This window comes from Fusarium verticillioides, chromosome 3 (assembly GCF_000149555.1).
Source record: "Fusarium verticillioides 7600 chromosome 3, whole genome shotgun sequence".
Lineage (NCBI taxonomy): Eukaryota > Fungi > Ascomycota > Sordariomycetes > Hypocreales > Nectriaceae > Fusarium > Fusarium verticillioides.
Window position 1 is genome coordinate 3,188,139 of NC_031677.1, and position 16,831 is coordinate 3,204,969.

A 16,831-nucleotide genomic window follows, 5' to 3' on the forward strand; every position below is an offset into this window, starting at 1 on the left:
AGGGGCATTCAGCTGTTCAGTGGGGCTGGCAGAATTCTAGAAACCCCCACGAAGCGCTAGAGAGCCGTAGAAACTCTACGTTTAGCGGGAACTCGCTGGAATATGTCGTCACTGCCTGTCCACCTACTGGGTCCTGCCTGCCACCTGGAGCTCTTCCCGTGTGCGGGCAGCGTTCGGAGGTGAGGTGAGAAGGTGGGCGGGAACTGCTAATCACCAAACAAATTCCATCCTTGCACTCCAACCACTTCGACTTCATCACCCAAACTTTCCCCTCCCTCCAAACATAAACATCCATACGTGCTTCCTGTCTTGATAGACGTAACTGATACACACTTTACAGGGTCAACGGGTGACCTCTCTGTCGACCATGAGCACTCTCAGGCCGTTGCGCGGTGGCTGCCAATGCGGCCGCAACCGTTACATAATCGCTGTTCCCCAGAATGGCATCAATGAGGCACAGGTTCTCTTCAACACAGAGTCTGCACATCGTAAGTTGATGATGTCCTTCAGAGACACACCCGCGAGTATCGAGGATATGATCTGACATCCGCCTACAGAGATACCTCTTGCAACTCCACTGGCCGCCTACATCCGAGTTCCGCTTTCATGGTATCATAGTACCACCTACTCTTTCTTCCCGGACGAGACACACGCCTTGATTCGACGAGTTTATACACACCCTAGCCAACAATACTCAAAACGTCACTTCTGCGGCTACTGTGGCACACCACTGTCCTACTGGTCCGAAAACCCGCATACCGAGGCCGAATTTATCAACCTGACGCTCGGAAGCTTGCTGAGGGAGGACCTGCGAGATCTGGAAGACATGGGACTGATTCCAGAAGAGGAAGATGGCAAAGCCTCGGCAGGCCAGTCACCAGCAGTGGTTGGTAGGAACACTGCATTGCGCCAGTCGTATGGAGTTCCGTGGTTTGATGGCATGGTCGAAGGAACGCGCCTAGGTAACATGCGCCGCAGTCAAGGTGTCAAACAATCTCATGATGGCCAGGTCAAGGTCGAGTGGGAGATTGTCGAATATTCCAATGGCGACGAGTTGACGGTCCCGACGGAAGAAGATAACGATGTGGAGATGTCGAACCCTGGAAAGCGAAAGCTACAGGATAGGGACGATTTGGAGGCAGGTGCTGTTGGGAACTAGGAAGTATTGCTGACTGAATTGGGCTCAGTTGTGCCTTGTGTAATATCGAGAAAGCTGACGACTGATGGGATAATGATGAGCGGCCCCTGCTAAAATTCCGACGACGAGAGGCGTTGACAAATGCATATTCGCAGCGATTTCAACAACCACATGGCACTTGGATGACATGTTGGCTCAATCTCGGTCGTCACATTATATAGTTTGTGAAAAAATTGTACTGCCATGCTTTCTGAAACTGCGTTATCATATGAAATAATATCTGAGCCATTATCCTTGTATGCTGATGAATTACGAGAAGCCACCAGTTTAAGGAAACCAAACCATAAGCAGATATGCATGGATATACGCATGGTGATAGCGAAAAGACGACATCTGTCATTGAGCCGCATGGGGAGTCCGGATATCTGAACCGTTCTGTTAGTACAAATACCTTTGACTGGTGTTTCGGGCCTAGCAGCCATGGCAGCCCGGGAAATTCGGGGCAATGCAGTCCGGACCGTTTGATAGAGTGGGAACAGGAACCGGGAGAGTGCGACAGGGCGGGCACATGCAAACTAGAGAAGCAATGAGGATCACAGTTACAGCACAGCATCCGAAACACAATGCAGCCTAAAAAATGGTAAACGATGGGTGGGAGGACCCTTGGATCTCGAGGCCGAGACACCACGTGCAGAGCATAAGATCTCGAGAATCAACCAATTCCTCCTGCATTTGATTCATCCGGTGAGGCGAAGTTTGTCGCGGTCATTACAGAGCGTGCCGAAGTTCTGGCGATGGCGGGCTGTCGTGGCGCCGGAGAGGCGGGCCGAAGGCTCGAGTAGGCACATATGAGCGGGAATCGTCTGACGAAAACGGAGGTTCAGGTTGGACAAGAAGAGCTAAGTGTCCAAGCGATCTGTTTTTTTTTTACCAGACCTTTTGTCGAGAATTGAGCAATTGTAAGTTTCCGGAAAATCATAATGAGATGAAGAAAAAGGAGAACAAGAGGAGGAAAAGAAAAGAAAAGAGGAGAAAAGGAGGAAACAAGCAGCAAGAGAATCAGGAAGGGTCCTGAAACCAATCCCCCCATGGGGGCAATCACATTGGAGATTGGCTGGGGTTGCCTTTTACCCTTTAAACGGGAGTGGAGGAGGGTGCCAGGGCGGTTGAGTTGAGGGAGACACATCCATCAGCGAGCTGCAGGCGCAGACAGGCATGGCCCTGAGTAATGGATCCCTGGCACTCGCTGTGCTTGATAAACCCACCAATTCGACTGAGGAAGGTACCCTACCTTGGCGTTCGTGTCTTTTCGTGTCGTCAAAGAACAGCTTTTGTCAACCCCACCCCAGCTTTTGTGGCAGATGATCTAGCCGCGGATATGACGGTCCGAAGTACAAACACGGCCATTGAGAGGCATATCCCTTCTACCTACCTACCCAAGGTATTCATCAGTTTCACCGTGCATTGTAGCTGACACGAGAGGAGAGAGTCTAAGCTATGAGTGGAACGAAAAGCGACAACCCATGTTCTAGGTTGGGGTATATAAGAGCGTCCTGTGATGCTAGGGAAACATGATATTCTCCTTCCTCTCTTCCAATCCAACATCCTCCTCCTCTACTCACCCGTAACCTGTGGCTTTCAACTCTTGTTTCTTTCGTTTCAGCTGGCCTGATAACCCGCTCTCTCGAACCACGACTCAGATCAGTCCACACTTGAAGGGCTAGTAGCCAGCCTGATTCACAATGTCTCTCCCCAAGGACTTTCAATGGGGCTTCGCCACCGCCTCGTAAGTAACTCAACTCTAGAACCGCCGAGTGATGTTGAAGTTGACCCTCAAGATAGGTATCAGATTGAAGGTGCTGTCGATAAGGATGGCCGTGGCCCTGCGAACTGGGATACCTTCTGCGCTAAGCCCGGCAAGATCGCAGACGGCAGTTCTGGTGTGACCGCCTGTGATTCTTACAACCGTACTGCTGAGGATATTGCTCTTCTTAAATCAGTAGGCGCTAAGGCTTACCGATTCTCCCTCTGCTGGTCTCGCATCATTCCTCTCGGTGGTCGAAATGATCCTATCAACCAGGCCGGAGTTGACCATTATCGCAAGTTTGTCGATGATCTCCTCGAAGCTGGAATTACCCCTTTCATTACCCTTTTCCATTGGGATGTACCCGATGAGTTGGACCGCCGCTACGGCGGTCTCCTGAACCGAGAGGAGTTTCCTCTTGACTATGAGCGATATGCTCGTGTTGTTTTCGAGTCTATCCCTCGCTGCAAGAACTGGATCACTCACAATGAGCCCTGGTGCTCAGCCATTCTGGGTTACAGCACAGGATCTAACGCACCCGGTCGCTGTTCTGACCGCAAGAAATCCGAAGTTGGCGACTCTTCTACCGAGCCTTGGATCGTTGGTCACAACCTTCTTGTTGCCCACGGCCGTGCTGTAAAGATTTATCGTGAGGAATTCAAGCCCAAGAACGGTGGTGAGATTGGTATCACCCTCAATGGCGACGCCACATATCCGTGGGACCCCAAGGACCCGAGAGATGTCGAGGCTGCCGAACGCAAGATCGAGTTTGCTATCTCGTGGTTCGCGGACCCTATCTACTTCGGAGATTACCCAGCCTCAATGCGCGCCCAGCTCGGTGACCGCCTTCCCACTTTTACCCCCGAGGAAAAGGCTCTTGTTTTGGGATCCAATGACTTCTACGGCATGAACCACTACACTGCCAACTATGTTAAGCATCGGGAGGGAGAGGCTGCTCCTGAAGACTATGTCGGTAATCTTGAACTGCATTTCTGGAACCACCGCGGTGATTGTATTGGCGAGGAGACCCAGTCTACTTGGTTGCGACCATGCGCCCTAGGCTTCCGTGATCTACTAGTCTGGATTTCCAAGCGTTATGGCTTCCCCAGAATCTATGTTACCGAGAACGGCACCAGCATCAAGGGTGAGAATGACATGCCGCGAGAGAAGATCCTGCAAGATGATTTCCGCGTCAAGTACTATGACGATTACGTGAGAGCCATGGCCGATGCTTCTAGGCTCGATGGCGTGGATGTCCATGGCTACTTTGCCTGGTCTTTGCTGGACAATTTTGAGTGGGCTGAGGGTTACGAGACTCGATTCGGCGTAACTTATGTCGACTACGAGAATGACCAAAAGCGTTACGCCAAGAAGAGCGCTCAACATCTAAAGCCCCTATTTGATAGTCTCATCAAGCACGAGGAGCATGTCGTAAATGGGAATGGTGTCAAGGCCGGACAGACCTGAGAATGGTCGAATCGAAAATGATCATGATTATTGTTACGGTTTCCCGAACATGATACTCCAATAAATTTATTGCAATTAAATTTGAAAAATAGAAGATGAATAAAAACGTGCGACTTGTTCCCTTCACGTGTAGAATATTTTTCATCAGAGTTGGTTTACTACTCTCTTTACGCATTATGGTATCCATATTAGAGTTAACTCGGCATATGCGGGTTAAAAAAAAGCAACCTTGACACGGGGTTGTATTATATATTATCTTGATCTGTATTCTGGGACTGGTAGACGACAGCCGATATCGACGTCTATTATGTGGCGTGGAAAATACTGAAATCTATTTTCTATAGCTCTGGCTAACGTTGCACCAAATTAGCACATTTGGAACTCCTTACTGACATTGATGCCTTTTCTGTTCCACATCCTCATCAATGGCCTGCCTCGAGAGTTCATCAGGTTGCATTTGAACTTCCATAGAACATTGCTCTTGAGAAGTACCCTGCTCTACTTCCTCGGTACCACGTTCCTTGTTTCCTCTCCGCATGTAGTAGCGAAAGACGTATACTAGCCCCTGAGCCATGAACACTTGTTCGATGGTGTACAGCAGTACAGGTATTTGTATATAGGCTCTTGTTAGATCATCCGCACGCGCCCACATTGAACTTGCTAGCGGTATACCCAAGCTCGTTGTTTTGGCCGCCCCGCAAAAGCATACGGCGATTGTCTGCTCTTTAGACATGCGCTTGAAGACATGCCTTAGCCAGGATGAAGACACTGTTCTGACAACGCGCCCGGGTGGTCTGGCGAGAAAGAAGCAGATAATTGTGAACAGAGCATATAACGCAACGTTCATAAAGACAAGAAAGAGGACGTTGCTTGTAGATAAGTCTTTCAACGCTCCGGTGCCGAAAGCTCCAGAAAAGGTCGTCCATACGAGCAGAATAAGGCACAGTGTTGAGACCCTGGCCAGTTTGAGAGCATTGAGAACTTTGACGGTGCGATCCTCCCACATCCAACGTACAGCCTGACCAACAATAAGGGGCAAGACTACACTTAGACATAGCTGCTTGGCTACATCTGCATACATATGTCCTAGGGTGGACGGATCTGCAGGGCGCCAGCTGTCGAATGCTTCAGGATGTCCAGTTGGAAAGAATCCGTATATGAGCAGAGGAGATAGAAACGACCCAGCAACGTTGCCGATAACAACAGAGATAATGGCAGCGGCTTCGTCTCCGCCTGAAGCCCGTGTCATTACGACATTAGAGGCAATAGTGGTTGGAAGACAGGCAGTGGTAAGAAGGCCGATGAGGATCGGAGGCGAAGGTGTTTGAGACCTGAGGGCCCCGGCTGCGATAGAAATATGAACAATTGCTAGAGATATGAGCTCGGGTTATAATCTTTTACGGCAGAGACACAACTCACCAAGGACAATGGTCGGGATAACGGCAAAACTAATCCCATGGACCAGAATATGTAATCTCCAATTTGTCACATTCTCCCGGAGCTTCCCTGGTGATAGTTGCAGCCCACTAACGAGAAAAATGAATGCGACCGCCCCGTATAGGATGCTATACTCTGAACGAATGACGCCTCCATGCTGAGCAACAGCTGTGAACAGGGTGTTAGCACTTGTCTTGGCGGCGAGAGAGAACCATAACTTGCATGGGAAAAAATATCCAAAAACACAAGCAGTGGCGAAGCCAATGACCAAATATTGTGCCAGTATGAGATTGAGAACTTTCTTAAACCAGCCAGTTGCTCCTCTTGGAGGCTTGTGCCTTTCCTCAATCGACATTCTCCAGTCTTGACGGCTTTTCCGCCATTTTTCGTCCCTAGGAAGAAGGATAAAGTGCCAGAGTACGTGCGGTGCCGATTGTCGGTTATATACCAAATGCTGCTTCTTGTAACGACATGGGCAGTAATGGTATCATTCGTCAAAGTGTTAGTCTATAGGTTGGGTCCTGGTACATAGCTTGGCAGCCTCAAAGACCGCCCGCGTTATTACCGGCATCACGAAATGGTCAAAGAGGGCGGACTTTGAATTGTCCTCGGAAGGCGGGCAAAAACGGATATCCGAGGTTGTTACTACACCATCCACCGATAAAACATGTAGGAAGCAATTGGGGGCTACATTAGTAGCATTTAGACAGATACTGTATCTGTATGATATCGAAGTACATGATAATATGATTACGCATAATAAAACAATTGCCTCCCAGGCAGACAACACTCTCATTCTCATCTCTCGAGCGAGTCATGCCAAGCGAGAGGTAGGTCCTGGATCTGATCCTGGATCTGATCCTGGTTTGTCTGGACAAAATCGCCTCAACTTTTCTACCCATCATCTCTCCAAGATGAGATGGTAACACTCAAACCAATCCTTAGAAATGAGTAGCTGGCTTCTCATGTAAGACAAACAATTCCGAAAAAAAACGCCGCGCGATGTGTAGTGGTATCAAGATGGATAAAAGGGAATAACATCTCGCAAGTCTGAGGGTATAGACTGCTTGCTGCAACTCGTTATGAGACGTCCTGTTCATAAAAGGAGCTGTCTCGTTCGTCGTCAAGGAATTAAAGAAAGTAAGTTCAAAGGGAATTGACCAAGAGTCGGTCTGTCAGTCGGTTGAAGAAAGGCGTCACAAAGCGACAGTTGATCTGTTTAAACAACAGCAGATGGTGGCTCCAAAGGCAGGGCGGTTCTGGAATCATTGGGGTTCGTGGTACTGGGAGCTGGTGCAATCTCTGGATCAGGAATCTGGATATCGAGCTATTAACATGTTAGTAACTTCCCTAGTACGATGAGAAAAAAGTAGCTTTACATACAGTCATGTAGCCCGTTTGCCGCAGCGGCAAGATCTTAGGTGGAATAGTACCATCTTCAGTGCCAATGGTTTTTTCCATCTCAAGATTCCATTGTTCAATCCACTTTTCGAGACTGTTCAATCGAGACTTGATTCCAGTGAGACCAATGTCATCCCAGATCCAACCAGTGACGAGTCCAAGGAGGGTATCAATTATGTTCCGCAAGCCGTAAGGGTCGAAAGCAGGAATCAATTCGCCGTTAAGCTTCTCGATAATTCGACGGAATTCTTGCTCGGATAGACCAGCAGGGTCCAGAATCTCTGGGTATAGGTTGGAAAACGTCGGTGCTAAATCGCCCTTGATCAACCAGTCGCGTCGAATTCGAATGATGCGCGTGTTGACGTATTCAGGTGAGTCAACGGGAACATGAGGGTTGAGGTGAGGATAGCAAGGGTGCTGAGGGCCCCATTCGCCGGCTGCATCGGGCTCGACATCTTCGCCCATTATAGAAGAGTTTGTCGTCGACAGAGCGGATCCTATTCCATCGCCAGCCGAGACGTTAGAGATCCGCGGGTCCATGATGTCAGGACCACGCTCCAGATCCTTGCCATAAGACGGCATGGGATCGTCGGTCTCTGGCATCATCACAGCCTTCCCTTTGCCCTTGTCAATCTTGACAATTGGATCTTCCACCACGGTCTCCTGAGCAAACAGGTCCCTGCTCAGGCGAGGTTCTTCGGCTGACACTGCACCCCTGCGAGACCCTTTCTCGTCGTAAGAAGCGCGCACAGAATTCGGTAGGCTTATGCGCCTGTCACTACTGCCGGCCGTATCAACTTGAAGGCTTGCACGAGGCGTCAAAGAATGCCTTATCTGATGCTGTTCGGAAAGCGTAAGAAGAGGATAATCACTAGGTCCAGAACCTATGGGATCGGTCGGTGCTCGGGTGTCGAATGTCGGGTGCTTGAGGGGAATGGATGGTGGTGGAGGGGTCGAGGGACGACGTTTACGCGAGGATTCGGGCTTGGTATGAGGCCTAGGCGTCGAATTTGTAGGATTCCAGAGACGGACAGCCGATAACCGATGAGGTCGATTAGCAGCTCCAGCAGCCTTTTGGGGTCGAAATGGCGAAGGATGCAAGGTTGTTGCTTGGTAACCGTCAAAGGGTCGAGCTGGCTGGCGCTGAATATTCGAGGCAGCAGCAACAACAGCGGCTTGTCCAGAAGATGAGCCGGTTCCGGGATAGGCGGACCTTGGGGGTTCGAGGCTCAGTATTACAGGGTTGCCGTGGGCATCTACGGCGGCCGGTATGGGGTTGAGGGGAGAAGGTCGGGCGAGATGGGGATCCGTTGGAAACAGGTTGTCGGCACGGCCGCCAGGACGACCGCGCTCCCTAGAAATGGCGAGGTCCTTCTCACGCTGACGTGAGTGAGATGGAGATGGAGATCGAGGGCGAGGTTGAGACCGAAGCAGTCGTCGACTTGTTGGCTACGTTCTGGGTAGTGAGGCTGGGCGCTAATTGCCTGTGCACGGAGCCGGTGTTGGCGGAAGATAAACGCGGAGAAAGAGAACGATGGAATGCGACAACTGCGCGTCGCAGCGGTTGCTAGACTCAAATCGGGAGCGCTAGGAGAAAAAGGAGGATTGAACGCAGTGGCGTCTGTGAAATTGTCGTCGTGTACGGTATCGGCCTCGATCTCGTAGTAATGGATTGTCGAGCGGCAGCGGGCAAGAGAATTGCTCGAGTCGTTGACTGGAGGCAAAGGGGAGAGCGAGCAAGAAAAGAAGCAATAAAGGGACCAAACGTCGACCAGGGGAAATTCGCTGACGGTGGGCCAATGACGGCTGCGGAAGGGGGCTGGGAAGAGGTTGACAGGGGGTTTAGTGGACGATGGGCTGCTGGATGCCCTGGGAGCCACCATCCTCAGTGCTGAACTGCAGCCTAAGTGGAGGAGATCCCCTGTAGGGCTACCTCAGACGAAAGTGACTTTGAGACCTCTCAGCTCGCCTTGTTCGACATGTGGATGTGTTCTGTTGTGAAGGATTTGGATCTCATAAAATCTTGCAGAAGACTTTGTTAGAGACGAATGGGTTATCAGTAGGGCTGCCGGAGTTTGCGACTAGTTGTCGTAACACTATTGGATGGTTGACCCTCGAAGTCGACGGCTGCTCGTCGTACTTGAGCAAACCAGGAGAGGCCTAATGAAGGGGTGAAAAAGAAGGCTTTGCAAGCCCCTTTGACCTTTATAAGGTTGATCGTGTTTCCTTTTCCTTTTTCTTCTCTTCCCTGGCCGGTATCACCGGACGGTCTAAGGGTTGGTATTCTTGGTCAACAGGCGGAGATTTGCGCTCGCTTGAAGCCTTAGATGAATTAGCCTCATATAACGGACGGTAGTTGTGCTGTTAGCTTACAACCCGGCTCCTTTAAGTTCTTGAGTGGTTCTGATGATATCGATAGATGAGGCTCTTTTACCTATTCTGCAACGGTGTCTTCCAAGTTCAAGCAACGGGCGGACGAGCGAGACGGGGGAATACAGCTACTTTATTGCAAGCGAGTCTCATTACTCAAAACCAGATCTACTGTAAAAAGTACATCGAAACATCTGGCCATGCAAAAAATAGGAGCCTAAACCTCTCCAGTTTCCTTTCCCCTTCCTATCTGGGCTATCTCTGACATCCAGTAAGTCGTTTAAGCATGCAGGGTGTGTGCTAATTAGTATCTGGCGCTCTGCTCTCGTCATCAAATCTTCAACTTGAATCTTGAAAACCTGGAACGGGGGGCTTCCGAGCTTCTGGGCTCCGGCAAACTAGTCTCCATCCCCTGAAAAGGTCTTTTTTTCTTTGACAGGCGACGGCTTCATTACAGGGGGTTTACGCAGTCCCTTGGGTGACGCCATGCTGGGTGTCAATGTTTGCGGGCGTTGGGAATCCTTGTCCAGAGAATTGATGGTTGGCCTTGAGCTGAGTTCCGAGGCATCTTCATACATAGTTCATGGCTGCAGAATATTCATGCAGTGTACATAGTAGTGATGGCCTCAACTGCGAGGCCGTTTTTCGCTTTCCTCATCGTCTATACTTGCATACACATAATCTTAAGAGCATTTGTAGATCTTGGGAGCAATTATTGTAGTTACTTTACTCAAAGAACATGACACATGCCATATTTCTTGTAGTTGTTAGAGTCATTCCACCTGAGATAGCCCCTGTCTCAAGTTGGGACGAACGTCTCGAATTTAGTTACCCTTGCAAATTTTCGAGATCGTTACGACGGAAGAGAGATTTGCTACCCTAGTCAGCCTCGCTTGCATGATCTAATGTACGTACGGATAGTAGGTTGTTATTATCAAGACGTGCTGCACATCTACTCTTGTGATGGAGTTGATCTTCTGCACCCCTGGACCTCTGGAACTACCCGACATCATTGACATCAGCTGAACGTTGACGTCACATTGCTGTAAAGACGAACGGCCTTCGATTCTATCGTCTCCTGGTTCTAAACAGAACTCCTGAACGGACATACCGACTTCCGGGCCTGAATGGACTCTTGCATAAAGCACTCAAATTGATACGGAACTATTCCGTATTATCCCAGCAATAGAGATGCTGGACGGTCCGGAGCATTTTTTGCTATCAACAGCTGGGCACCTAGGGCACCTACATGAATCTCAGCATGAGGTGCGTTAGTTATCCTTACAGCTTTACATCAGACAGGGCACAAGATCCGCCCTTCACTCACAGCCATCCAAAGGCCTTATAATTGATAAGGGGTTCTCCCAATCCTTCCAAATGCATGCACCCTGATAAAAAAGATCTTCCCTCATGCAGAGCAGTCGGCTCATAACATACCAAATATGACACCTTCAAGCACATTTCAATTCGATCTCCCGCTTCCCGTGCATGCTGATCGACACGGCCCAAAGACCTAGCTCAAGACGTATCCAGATGACTGTCAAATCACAACAAAGCCATGCCACCCACTAGCCCAGCCATTCTTCCACATCAACTTGACATATGTATTATAAGTTAGCTACAACTGGCCAGTTTTCCCAGCTGAACGAAGGGAACCTGGCCAAGGAAAACCTCGAATTGATCCATGTAATGAATTCGATGGCCAGCCCAGCTTCAGCTTTGGGACCAGCACCAGTACCAGCGCTAAATTACCTAGGTCCAGTATAAAGTGCTGGAGAAAGCACAGAAAACAGCCAAGAGCTTCCTTCTCGTCGGTCTCACTCTCCAATGCCGTAGGTCACTTTACCTTCTTAGTAAGTGACGTCTTTAAAGACAACTCACATCGTCACACTCTCTAGATGAACTCATCGCCACAACATTCCGATTGCTCCAAGTGCTGCACAACGCACGTTTTCATCACCTACCTCCCTTTTCGTTCCCTCAACCGCTGCCCTTGTCTTCCCTCGTCTTCCTTGGCCCCCTCACTCTCCGTGTCTCAAGGGAGCTTTGTCGCGTGACTTGGCCCAATGCACTGCCTTTCTTTCCCTAACTTTGGACATAAGGTAGTTTAAGCTCGGCCCTTCATCAACACTGAGCGCCGCTCTGCACAAACGGCTATAGCGGTTTCAGCAATTGAGCTTCGGCCATGACGGACGACAATACAGCGTCGTCCGCCACCGGGAGACCCGCTACCGGGACAAGCACCAGCTCCAGCTCCAGCTTCAGTGCCCCGCCTCCCGGCCATGGACTCCGCCGTGCCGTGACCGTCTCGGTCGCTGAGGATGCTGCTTCTCGGCGTCAACATATGTCACCGCCTGGTCTCGACACGATACCGCCACGCCGCAGCTCAAACTTTTCAGAGTATAGTCTCAGCGAAGCTCGAGATCTTCTTAATCCCCAGCTTCGAGATCCTAGCAGTACTGAGCATTCTTCTCCTGGAGAGACATCTTCCCTAGCATCTTTATCATTGGCTTTTGCTCTTCTTCCAGCTATATCTGGTGTTCTATTCAAGAACGGGAACGCTGTGGTAACGGATGTTATGTTGTTAGGCTTGGCTGGCATTTTCCTTCACTGGTCTGTGACACAGCCATGGTAAGCTCCTATCATTTGCTTTCCCCTACCACAACTTTCGAGCATGTGTACTTATTCTGGACAGGGCATGGTATCACTCAGCACAGGAGGTACGGATACAGCACGAGTCAATAACCGATAGTGTTATCGACGATAGCGATCTCGACTCGAGCAACCACATGCCAACGCCTCACTCGCCGCTTGATCACGTACCGGAGTATCAAGAAATCCAGGCTGAATCGACTGAGGAATTGCAGGATACAAAACCATCAGGGCAGCAACAGGAAGCTCTTGCGGAACTTTACTATTACGAAATAATCGCCCTAGTCTCGTGCTTCATTCTTCCACTCCTCGGCGCATACCTCTTGCATGCCATCCGATCACAGCTCAGTCGCCCCTCTGAGGGTCTTGTTTCCAATTATAATTTGACAATCTTCCTTCTCGTAGCCGAGCTTCGGGTTCTGTCCCACATGATAAAGCTGGTTCAGTCGAGGACGCTTCACCTACAACGGGTAGTTCAAGGAGGACCATCCAGATTCCAGAAAGGTAGTGAGAATTCGGGACAATTGGAATCCGTACTTGCGCGTCTGGAAAGACTCGAGTCACGTTTCGCAGCAGAAGAAAACATGTCTGCCCAAGAAACAAAGCAGGAAATTAGCAAAGCAAAGCAGAAAGACAGCGTTGTGGCACGCGATGTGCGTAACGCGATTCAACCGGAGTTGGACGCGCTCAATAGGGCTGTTCGTCGTTATGAGAAGAAGGCGACACTTCTCCAATTTCAGACAGAGTCGCGCTTCTCAGGGGTCGATGCGAGACTGGATGATGCTATCGCCCTTGCTGCGAGTGCTGCGAAGAATAGTGCATCACATAAGAACATGTTTGTGTGGACGGTGGAAGCACTCACCGCCGTGATCATCCTCCCGTTCAAAACACTGTTAAGAATCATGCTTTTACCTCTGAGCACATTCTTAGCGCTCACGAATAAGAGCAGAAAGAAGAGCCCTCCTTCGTCAAAGATGCCGCGCAGCACTAGGAACGGGAAGGCGTCTGTGCAACCGAGATATAACGGTGATAGAGTTCCATCCAGAGTTACCAAGCGATAATGGAGCGTTGCTAGGGCGCATTGTGTAATAGGCCTAAAATGATATTCTTTATCTCAACTCTCAAGAATGATTCACCGCAAGTAGCTTCATCGGCGGTGAACACCTTTCGAGACACATACTGAACATGACCTCGTATTGAATGTTTACATTTACACTTGCTAATCTTTTATTTGTTTATATATATATCTAGAAGCTGTCTTTTAATGGCTTTGACTTACAAGGTTTCCTAAATAGCAACCATATACTGCATGCATACTTGTGACCGAACCATTGGCAGGGGGACTTAAACTTCTTGGCTGGAGTGAGTGGATTCGAGGTAGATGAATCCAGCGCAACAATGAGCTCACAAAATGGGTCTTGTAACAAAGAAACGGCTTCTCACAACTGACGAAGCCAAGCTGAGGTCATCAGCACACGACGGTCGATGTCCATCCAGCATTGCGGGTGATTCAGCAATCAACGATACACCAGCTCGTGTAAGTTGGTCCTTGTCACAGGATGAATCTCGACGCGAGCCAGGAAGATATGTCCGTGATTTAGGATAAGCTAGTTTCGAGTTGGTGATATAGAAATATTGGTTGTCCAACTTGTACACATTTCCCTGCATGAACTCAACTCGGTCTATATACAGCTCGAGGCAATGAGCTTATGATGGAGCGGGGTTTCGACTGGTAGAGGTGGTCGGAGCTAGGAAATGAGTTTTCCGTGTCACACATCCGGATGCCACGATGATAGCGCTAAGCTTGACAAGGATGGACAGGGATAGAGAAAATTCAACCAGATTGCTAGATCATCGATCGCATCAGCCCTTGTTTCTTCGGTCCATCAAGCCCAGTACAGCACGTGGCCGGGAATCCCATCGCCAGTAAGCCGGTGAGGTCTACCAGCATGGGGTTGCTGTGAGTATGTAAGGCCTTGCCAATTATTCAACTTAAAGCTAGGTATTAGGCACTATACTCCGTACCAAGCCTTGGACCGGAAGTCAAAGACATGATCAAGCTGCGCTTAGGAACACGCTGGCTCTGTAAGATGATGAGAGTATGACAGATGTTCTGCGCTTCGTATGCGTGCAACGGGTCTTAGGATATTATTATTGGTTTGGTATCAAGAACATCCCAGCAGCAATGAGTGATACTCCAAGAGACTGCAACTGGATCAACATCCTTCACCCAGAACACTGGGCCCTTCAACTGGTGGAACAGAATACACGAGTGAGGCCATGCAGTCGTTGCACACCTCGCTTGCAGACGATAGAACACGTCGATCAACCAAGTAGATGTTGAGGATGACGAGAGACGTGCAATCTCTCATAGACCACAAGCTAACGTTAGACCCATTTTTACATTCGCTATGTTGAAAATCGATATTAACCCAGCGTTGTTCGTGATAAGTCTTGTTCACGACACTCACCACTGCTTCTCCCATTCTCATGGTGGGAAACAAGGTTGACAGGGGGTGCGCGTCTCTACTTTGGCTAATGATCTTCCCGTGACAAGATTGGCGAGAAGAGGACAAGCTGGATGCGATGGCACCCATGGTGAACGCACCCATGATCTGGCCGGCTATAAGCTTGTGTTCAGCTGAAGCTTGCCAACAATAAACAAAAAGAGTGGAGCGCTTTAATCACCTTAATTTCCAGACGCGTCGTACCGCTCGGCGCTGGTGTCCAGGTACAGTAGTGCATGTTCCAAAAGAGTAAAGAGACGAGGATCTATGAAAGTATCGGCTGGTACATCCAGTCCAAGCCAAATCTCCCGATTGTATCAACCTTTGATCATGAAATATGACCTTGCGGGGCTAGTGAACCATAAGTTCTACCGATGAGATAAGAAGCTGGCGTAGCCTTGTAACTGATCAAGCTGTTGCCGATTCGCTCAGCGACTGATCGAGAGCTAGTATTATTCTGAGCTATTATCTGACCCGTTGTTGGATAATGAGGTTGTCTTTGTTTGCTGGCATACATATGCACCGGCAAGTTTGGCATTTCGTCCATGCGACCATCGCTTGCCTTGGACAGCCCTAAATGCCATCGCTGGACGCTTGCCATAGATATCTGTTTTTGCATGTCGATGGGGAAGCTAATATGTCGCAACGTTTGTAGCTCGCCGTCATTGGTTGAATGTGTATAAGGGAGAGACCAACCCAAGTTCGACTACTCAACAATCTAAATACACATGAACTTAAGAACCCTCCAGTGTTAACATAAGTTCTTGCCAGGGCCGGAACGGGCGATAGAAGCCAACGGTTGACCACCTAGCATACAGCAAATCTGCAAGACATCTGACTGCTAATGAAACTCCAGGAACAAGTGATGCCCGCGCCTCAACGGCCAATCACACATATCACGTCCACGTATTTGCAGCAAATCCGAAGGTCACTCGGAGGTCTTTGCTTTGATTTGATGTGCATATGCAAGCAAAGCCCTCAATCATATGCCAGAAACGTATATGAGAACACTTCAATGAGAAACCAAAATGTTCCAGAACAATCAAGGCAACGCTTGGGCCTCCAGCAAAGAAGAGAATTCATTCTCCTTACTCCGTACAGTACTCTGAGACTCGAAATGGAACCCTGGATGATGGGCTAATGCCGCCATGGGCGTTATTGCACGTTGCACGAGACTTAAATTAACTAGAAGCTCGGATGATAGCCCGAAAATTTTACACAAGTCAAGGCGTGACCTTTTTTTGTTGCGGTTTGAAGCTCAGGTTCGTTGGTAGAGGAGAATCTCTATGAAATAATGAGGGGCTGAGTGGCTGGCAGACATACAATACATAGCATTGTCGTCTCCTGAGACACGGCAGAGTTTATTGGTGAGTCGGTGTGCCGCGCCATGGGTGACTTGTCCATAATATCGCAGCCAACACATACTTTTGTCATCAGACACGGCATTGATGGGGGCTTTCGAGGCGCAGCTGAAGAAGGCAATGCCCCTTGATAATGAGTCCAAGGGCAAAGAAAGATCTGTTGAGACAGACTGGGGTATAAGGCAACGTAGATTGGCCCATTCACAAGACCAATAATTTCGTGGACTCCGAGTGGTGATGATGCAGAAGTGACTCCAATTGAGCTACGTGTGACCATGGCATCGGTTGGAGGCAGAGTTTGCCTGCAGCATCGTTGATGGCTTGCAACATAACCAGCCTGCTAGTCTGCCAGCTTCTAGTATGTGTGCATCGAAGGGGAGACAAGGGTTTGCTCTCAGAAGATCGTGAGGGGAAAACCCGTTTACAAGGCAATATTCTCTCTTCGAATGTTTTGACCAAAGGCCTCTCGTGAATGAAATCACGCCATTCGTTTGGTTGAACGGAACCTGCCAACAGGAAGAGCACCTCCCAAGCTGAGAGCACAAGACCAGCGGTGACAGGTATATGTGTGGTGATTACCATGTTGCGTCCATCCAAAAGGCCTCATTCACATGGATCTAGATGCCTTACGGATACAGGGATGGAAATGGAGACCCAGTGGCAGCCCCCAGCAGAGTCTGCATGCTCTCACAAA

At 49.4% G+C, this 16,831-nt stretch overlaps 6 protein-coding genes across 9 annotated transcripts; 4 read left to right on the forward strand and 2 right to left on the reverse strand.

Annotated features, from left to right (window-relative positions):
- Positions 1–93: 93 nt before the first annotated feature.
- On the forward strand, positions 94–1,584 carry FVEG_05303 (hypothetical protein). Its single transcript, XM_018893467.1, has 2 exons — positions 94–488; positions 558–1,584. The coding sequence occupies exons 1-2, from the start codon at positions 368–370 to the stop codon at positions 1,157–1,159; spliced, it is 723 nt and encodes a 240-aa protein (XP_018750321.1). The 5' UTR covers positions 94–367; the 3' UTR covers positions 1,160–1,584.
- Positions 1,585–2,121: 537 nt separating this feature from the next.
- Positions 2,122–4,534, forward strand: FVEG_05304 (beta-glucosidase). The gene is made up of 2 exons (XM_018893468.1): positions 2,122–2,924; positions 2,981–4,534. The coding sequence occupies exons 1-2, from the start codon at positions 2,881–2,883 to the stop codon at positions 4,407–4,409; spliced, it is 1,473 nt and encodes a 490-aa protein (XP_018750322.1). The 5' UTR covers positions 2,122–2,880; the 3' UTR covers positions 4,410–4,534.
- A 103-nt stretch (positions 4,535–4,637) lies between these two features.
- Positions 4,638–6,304, reverse strand: FVEG_05305 (hypothetical protein; the record flags this gene model as incomplete). 2 transcript variants are annotated; one of them, XM_018893470.1, is made up of 3 exons in its annotated part: positions 4,638–5,777; positions 5,829–6,014; positions 6,069–6,304. In XM_018893470.1, 3 exons carry the CDS (start codon positions 6,199–6,201, stop codon positions 4,795–4,797), a joined length of 1,302 nt encoding a protein of 433 aa, XP_018750324.1. In that variant the 3' UTR covers positions 4,638–4,794. The 2 variants fall into 2 exon arrangements, with proteins under 2 accessions (XP_018750324.1, XP_018750323.1); XM_018893469.1 differs by having other exon boundaries at positions 4,672–5,777; positions 5,829–6,201.
- A 761-nt stretch (positions 6,305–7,065) lies between these two features.
- On the reverse strand, positions 7,066–9,130 carry FVEG_05306 (hypothetical protein; the record flags this gene model as incomplete). Its single annotated transcript, XM_018893471.1, has 3 exons — positions 7,066–7,173; positions 7,230–8,627; positions 8,690–9,130. 3 exons carry the CDS (start codon positions 9,128–9,130, stop codon positions 7,066–7,068), a joined length of 1,947 nt encoding a protein of 648 aa, XP_018750325.1.
- Positions 9,131–11,226: 2,096 nt separating this feature from the next.
- Positions 11,227–13,551, forward strand: FVEG_05307 (hypothetical protein). Of its 3 annotated transcripts, none has more exons than XM_018893474.1 (3): positions 11,227–11,449; positions 11,720–12,248; positions 12,313–13,459. In XM_018893474.1, the coding sequence occupies exons 2-3, from the start codon at positions 11,803–11,805 to the stop codon at positions 13,328–13,330; spliced, it is 1,464 nt and encodes a 487-aa protein (XP_018750328.1). In that variant the 5' UTR covers positions 11,227–11,449; positions 11,720–11,802; the 3' UTR covers positions 13,331–13,459. The 3 variants fall into 3 exon arrangements, with proteins under 3 accessions (XP_018750328.1, XP_018750327.1, XP_018750326.1); XM_018893473.1 differs by having other exon boundaries at positions 11,516–12,248; positions 12,313–13,441; XM_018893472.1 differs by having other exon boundaries at positions 11,227–12,248; positions 12,313–13,551.
- A 129-nt stretch (positions 13,552–13,680) lies between these two features.
- FVEG_05308 (hypothetical protein) lies at positions 13,681–14,606 on the forward strand (the record flags this gene model as incomplete). Its single annotated transcript, XM_018893475.1, has 3 exons — positions 13,681–13,806; positions 14,272–14,354; positions 14,504–14,606. 3 exons carry the CDS (start codon positions 13,681–13,683, stop codon positions 14,604–14,606), a joined length of 312 nt encoding a protein of 103 aa, XP_018750329.1.
- Positions 14,607–16,831: the final 2,225 nt, after the last annotated feature.

Bases quoted from the DNA above. Each gene is read 5' to 3' on its own strand.
- FVEG_05303 (XM_018893467.1), top strand. From the start codon at position 368: ATGAGCACTCTCAGGCCGTTGCGCGGTGGCTGCCAATGCGGCCGCAAC. The intron at 489-557 runs GTAAGTTGATGA...ATCCGCCTACAG, and splicing joins CAACACAGAGTCTGCACATC to AGATACCTCTTGCAACTCCA.
- FVEG_05304 (XM_018893468.1), top strand. From the start codon at position 2,881: ATGTCTCTCCCCAAGGACTTTCAATGGGGCTTCGCCACCGCCTC. The intron at 2,925-2,980 runs GTAAGTAACTCA...CCCTCAAGATAG, and splicing joins TGGGGCTTCGCCACCGCCTC to GTATCAGATTGAAGGTGCTG.
- FVEG_05307 (XM_018893472.1), top strand. From the start codon at position 11,803: ATGACGGACGACAATACAGCGTCGTCCGCCACCGGGAGACCCGCTACC. The intron at 12,249-12,312 runs GTAAGCTCCTAT...TATTCTGGACAG, and splicing joins TGGTCTGTGACACAGCCATG to GGCATGGTATCACTCAGCAC.